Below are 5679 nucleotides of genomic sequence, written 5' to 3'. Positions count from 1 at the left end.
TGGGGGGGTGTTTGTGGGGGGTTTTTTGCCCCTTTCCCCCCGCCCGGCTGCCGCTGCGGAGTGACCCTGGCCACCCTCCCCGCTGTCCTTTGCAGATCGTCCCCTTCTGTGGGCACATCAAAGGAGGAATGAGGCCGGGAAAGAAGATCTTGGTTATGGGCATAGTGGACCTCAACCCCGAGAGGTAACAGCCTGGGCCCGGGGAGGGGACGTGGGGAGGCGGCCACACACACACACACATACACAGAGACACGGATCCCTCCTTGCTGGAGAGGGATTATTTTTATCGCTTTAAATATAGCGTGCTGATTTCTCCTTTGACCCATAGAGGGGGCATTTCTTTAAGGGATCCTCTTTTCCCAACGTTTCACTTGGGAATAAAGGAGCATATATATATATGTATATACACACACGTATATATACACGTATATGCACATGCGCACGCCCGTACACATATATATATGCTGGAAGTGTGTTCTTGTCCCTGGTGAGCTTTCAGAGCGTTCCCGGAATGAGCTGAGGTGTCACCCCCCGTGTCGCTATACCGCCAGTGGCTTTAATAAGCCAAGAAGCAAGTCCGGCGGCATTTGGGGCTTATTTGCTTGTTTCTGGCTGAATGAGAGCCGTTCTGTTTGTGTTGCAGCTTTGGCATCAGCCTGACTTGCGGGGAGTCAGAAGATCCTCCTGCGGATGTAGCTATTGAACTGAAAGCTGTGTTCACAGACAGACAGTTTGTCAGAAATTCTTGTGTAGCTGGAGAATGGGGGGAAGAGCAATCGTCTATTCCGTACTTTCCATTTATACCGGACCAGCCTTTTAGGGTGAGTACCGGGGTGACAGCAGCGTGCGCCCTGTCTGACAGAGTGTAACACAGACTTGCGATGTCTCGTGAAATCAGCGTAGCCCTCGCGCCTCCCCGATTCAGACACCGGTTGCCGGATTGTTTGTATCGATCAGAAGTGGCGCAGAGATCCCGCTGCTGCGTGCAGCTGCGGGCAGTTGGGATGGAGCTGCGGACACCTCACCAGGGTGCTATGACAAGTCGGAGGTTGTAACGCTGTGTGATGAAGAGCACTTCCTGAGTTTAGTTTTATAGCTATAAATTAAAAAGCACTTCCGTGTTATTAGGGCATTACAAGTTATTACTGGAGAATGTAAATACTCCATGGGACTGCTGTATGTTTGGATGGGGTTTTTTCTAATGGACGTAGTGTTTGCAATTTAGTGCAGCTAATAAGGATCTTGTTCATCCTTTGTCTCCAGGGATGTTACGCTGAGGTTGACCGTAGCCCTTTGTGTTCAGAGATTAAACAGCTAAGCAATAGTGGTATTCTTTTCTGAGCTCTGAGATTAAATCTCCTGTCAAAATTAAGTCTGTAGTCGCTTGAAAATGGTGTCTGTGGAAATGCTGTGGAGCAAGGGGTGGACTGGATTGACCTAGAAGCAGATTCCCATCTGTAGTGTTTATGGTTGTGTGAAGATGTCTTTGCAAATCAGGACTAACAAAGTATGCGGCTGCAGAGGGCCGCTTCTCTCTCAGCGGCTTCACGGCGTTGAGGAAAAAAGGCTGCATGCCTTCTGCATGCGGCTGACCCAGAAAAACCCTCCTCCTCCCCGCCCCTCTTATGAAACCTTACTGGCCCCTCTGCTAAATGCCAACGCTCTGACCAGCTGCCAAACTCTCTTAATCCTCCTTGCCCCCAAGATAATCTGCCCCAACCCCAAAAGCTCACGTCTCCCCAGATGCTTGGGCTTTGAGAGGGTGTTTATGACTCGGTTTGCGGCAAATTGGTTGCGCTCTACTTGCTTCTACAAACTCTCCCATCAGAAGTGGCAACAGCCTTTGGTGCGTGTGAGAAATGCACTTGAAAGGGCTCAGAGCCTTGGTTGCGCTCAGGCCGAGAGGGTTACACTACCTGCTGCGGTGGGTGGTGCCTGGGCCCTCAGACAAGCCAGACAAATTATCCAGAGCACGTTTTGTGGGTGTCCCGCTAATGACAGCTGCTGTCAGAGGACAGCGATATTGCACGTTTGGCGTGAGATGCTGTAGAAAGGCAGTTGTTCTGGGTTAATGGTTGGTGGTTTTTTTCCTTTTTTCCCAAATGAAATACAGGCTCCCGATTGACTTTGTACCTTTGACGGTCTTCCTCTCAGTGAAGAAATTAAGACTATTAAGTGTTCTTGCCAATTACTTGTGATCCAGTCCAATTATCCTTCTGGCGTGGCCCAGGGTGATCTGAAAAAAAATGGATCGTAAGCAGTGTTGAGGCTAACCATATCTTTTACATAACGAGGCCTAAGGCTGGATTCACCTGCCGCAGTGACACAGGAGCTACGTGGCAGCCGCGGGCGCCTCCCTGTTCCGTGGCACACGGGCAGGTCCCCAGGAGCTTCAGATCTCCCGGACTCTTCTGCTCCTTATCCCAGCGCAACGTGCCCCGAGTCAGTCGGGCTTTGGCTCAGTTTGTCGCTGGCCCCATTCCCATTTTTATGCGCTGTAACAGCAGCAGAGTCAAGTGCCTGGAAGCAGCACTTCGTTTCAGGCTACCCAAGACGTGTCCCGGGATTGACATGTGGCTTGCCTGCAGGTTTTCTTCTCAGCCTGTCCAGACCTGGAGGTCTCCGAGGGCCTGGACGAGAGGCGCGCGCTCCGTGCCCTCGCATCCCTGCCTCTGCCGGGGCAGCTTAGCGACAGGGCACCCTCTCGAGCCACCCGTGACGTCAGGAATCTCCCAACCTGTCCAAGCTTGTTCAGCTCCAGGCTTTGTGGCTTTTCCAGAGCGCTTCTGCAAGGCTCCAGGAGGGATGAGCTGTGTCTCTCCCTGATGCTGTTTGTGCCTTATGTGAACTGTGTAGCTGAATTCAAGCCATCCCTCACCACGTTTCCCTCACTGCAGCCCCAGTGTTGAGTCTGGTCCAGCAGGGAGTCCTGGGCTGTCTGCAGCCGCAAGAGAGGAGGCTTTTTAGTTTTGCAGCAGCTTTGTGAGCATGTGTGGGAGGGGAGGGCAGACCTGTCACTCCTCTTGTGTTCGTTCCTTTACAGTAAATTAACGGACGCATGGAAAGCATTGCAGAGGAAACTGCCCCCTCATTCTGCAGCAAAAATTTAAAAAAAAAAAAAAATCTGTGGTAAGGAATGCAAGATTTGAGTTGGAAATACAGTTTCTTCCCCCTGTAATTAGGAGTTTGAGTCTGCTTCTGGCATTATTCAAGAGGCAAAACCTCCCTGATGCCAGTGGGACCGAGTTGCAGAGTCCTTCCCACCACAACAGTGTGAGGTGGGATTAACATCGCTGCGAAGCAAGAGCAGATCCATCACAGTGTAACGGGTGTCATGGGGGAAAACTGGCCTCAGCCCTGGCTGTTTTGTGGCACATAAGTACCAAAAACGTGTAACCACAGCAACACTGCTTAAAGGCTCGTGGAGTGCTCGTTGTATTCTGTGAAATCACTTCCCAACTACATTGTGAACAACCTGCTTCCTCATTTTGTTTTTTACAGGTTGAGATACTTTGTGAGCATCCCCGTTTTAGAATATTTGTGGATGGACATCAGCTCTTTGATTTTTACCACCGTATTGAAACACTGTCAGCAATTGACACGATAAAGATAAACGGAGATCTTCAGCTTACAAAACTGGGCTGAGCTCGTCAGGACCGCAGATTCCAAACCGGCTCAGGTGCCATCGTCCATTTGGAGAAGTGACAGCCGGCTCGCGACACAGCTATGGTAGGAGGGCTGCCCCGTTCCTTTTCCGCATGCAGTTCTTCACTCCTGTGCCAATGAACCGGGCTGTTGTTTATCCTAATGAAGAACGTTGTTGGTTAATAGACATTGAGCCGTTTTTCTTGGATCAAAATAGCCCACCGGTGCTGGATAATCAAATTGGACTGGATTCAGAAAGACTTGCAGTCTTGTTTCAAATCTCGCAGAAAGGTGATTTCTGAAATGCAGCACTAGAACCGGTTACTGAACAGCAATGACAACGACAAAAAACAAGCAAACAAAACGTTTTCCTTTTGCAAATATTGTTTCTGCACTGAAGTGGAGTAGTGTAGCACAACATAGGGCCACGTCTTGACGTCCTTACCCAGGGCCTGAGCCTGGTTCCCTGGAAATCGATGGCAAAACTCCCGCTCACGTTACCGGGGTACAATCAGATGGTCTAGTCCTTAGTCAAGCACAATTCCCACTGATTTCTGTGGGATTTTTGCACACGCCTGGGGGCCAGCTCTTCTGCTGGTGTAAAGCAGCGTCGCCGCCGTGGCTCGCAGGGGAGTTCTGCTGATTGCTCCCAGCCGCTGACTTGGCCCAAGGACTGTGCAAAAATGGAATGAGGGTGTGAGGACACAGCCTGTATATTTTAGTCAGGGTATTTGCATAGAATGTAGATCGGTATGAGTTTTTGCACAATGTACTGTTAATACCATTTTTAAAGCTTATCTGTAGTTTATTTATTTATACTCAATGTATGTATTATTAGTAGAAATGAACAATCTTACTGATGGTGAAGAACAGCAAAGTGTAAACATTCTGAATGTACAAAACGTCTTAGGTTCTTTGGGTAAACTCTTGAAAAGTCCTGTTTCCTATCGACCATTTAGTGACATTTTACTGGAGCCCTCTAGGCCCTGGGAGGTGTGGGCATGGTAGCTGCTGGGGGTGGGGGTAGCTCTGCATTTTCACTACAAACTGTTTTTCAGGGCTTACTAACTTTGCTGCACGGGATAGGTTTGACTTAAAGTCGATCCATTTTAAAAAACTTAAAAAGCAAATTTGTGTGTTTAACTGTGCTTTTATAACCTGAGAAAAAAAGTTAAATTTGGCAGCCTCTTACTTCAGAAAGAGAACCAGCCTCTTTCCAGAGGAGATGGGAGTTTTTTTGCACTTTGTTTGAGAACATATTCGGCCTTTGATATGACAATTAAAACTTGTCTAGACAGCCAAGTTATTAATGCTTGAAAATCAGCTACTGCACATGAATAATAACTTTCCAAGTAGCTTTTTAAATAGTAGGTATAGCTGTATGAACACAGTCATTGTGCTACACTATAAATGAACACAGCCACTTTTCTTGACTTCTTTAGGACTAAATACACTTTTTTCCTTGGCTGCTCACAATAGACTATTGCGGGTCTTGTGGGTAGTTATGATATAAACATATATTTAGGGAATTTTGAAAACATGTAATATAGGGACTTCCTAAGACACAGAATACAGAAACATCCTTTGTAGCACAGTATTTAAAAAAAAAAAAAAAAGAAAAAGAAGAATCTCACAAACAGAACTATGTTAAACCTGCAATAAAGCTGTGGTTTAAAGCAACCAGAACTGGAATATCCAAAGGTAAGGGTAGAACGCCAGTTGCAAAGCCTCATTTTACACTAATTTGGCCTGCAGTTAAGAAGCCTTAGACTGCACGCTGAAATTCCAACTGTGGCTCTAGTCCAAAGCCTGCTGAGGTCAATCAGAGTCCTCAGAGCATAGAAGCCTGATTCTTACTTCATGCAAGTGCAAATCTCTTTGTAAAGCCAGGGGGGTGTTGCTGCTGCTGCAGACAAGTTAAGAATCAGACTGCCACCTGTAAAATACAAGTTAAAAATGGAATTTTTAGCCTTAACATTGACATTCCCTGACTTTTCCTCCTTTTTCCAAATTCAGAGAGAACTTGTTATTTTC

General features: G+C 47.5%; 1 protein-coding gene across 1 annotated transcript; it reads left to right on the top strand.

Moving 5' to 3' along the window:
- Nucleotides 1-92: 92 nt before the first annotated feature.
- On the top strand, nucleotides 93-5459 carry LGALSL (lectin, galactoside-binding-like). The gene is made up of 3 exons (XM_009876689.1): nucleotides 93-184; nucleotides 644-821; nucleotides 3502-5459. Exons 1-3 carry the CDS (start codon nucleotides 129-131, stop codon nucleotides 3643-3645), a joined length of 378 nt encoding a protein of 125 aa, XP_009874991.1. The 5' UTR covers nucleotides 93-128; the 3' UTR covers nucleotides 3646-5459.
- Nucleotides 5460-5679: the final 220 nt, after the last annotated feature.

This window comes from Apaloderma vittatum, unplaced genomic scaffold, assembly GCF_000703405.1.
Source record: "Apaloderma vittatum isolate BGI_N311 unplaced genomic scaffold, ASM70340v1 scaffold8059, whole genome shotgun sequence".
In the NCBI taxonomy this organism is placed as follows: Eukaryota; Metazoa; Chordata; class Aves; order Trogoniformes; family Trogonidae; genus Apaloderma; species Apaloderma vittatum.
Note: the sequence above shows the minus strand (reverse complement) of the source record. Positions and strands in the feature narration are given on the sequence as shown.

Coding starts and splice junctions, on each gene's coding strand:
- LGALSL (XM_009876689.1), top strand. CDS start 129: ATGAGGCCGGGAAAGAAGATCTTGGTTATGGGCATAGTGGACCTCAAC. Junction 185..643: donor GTGGACCTCAACCCCGAGAG/GTAACAGCCTGG, acceptor TTTGTGTTGCAG/CTTTGGCATCAGCCTGACTT. Junction 822..3,501: donor TACCGGACCAGCCTTTTAGG/GTGAGTACCGGG, acceptor TGTTTTTTACAG/GTTGAGATACTTTGTGAGCA.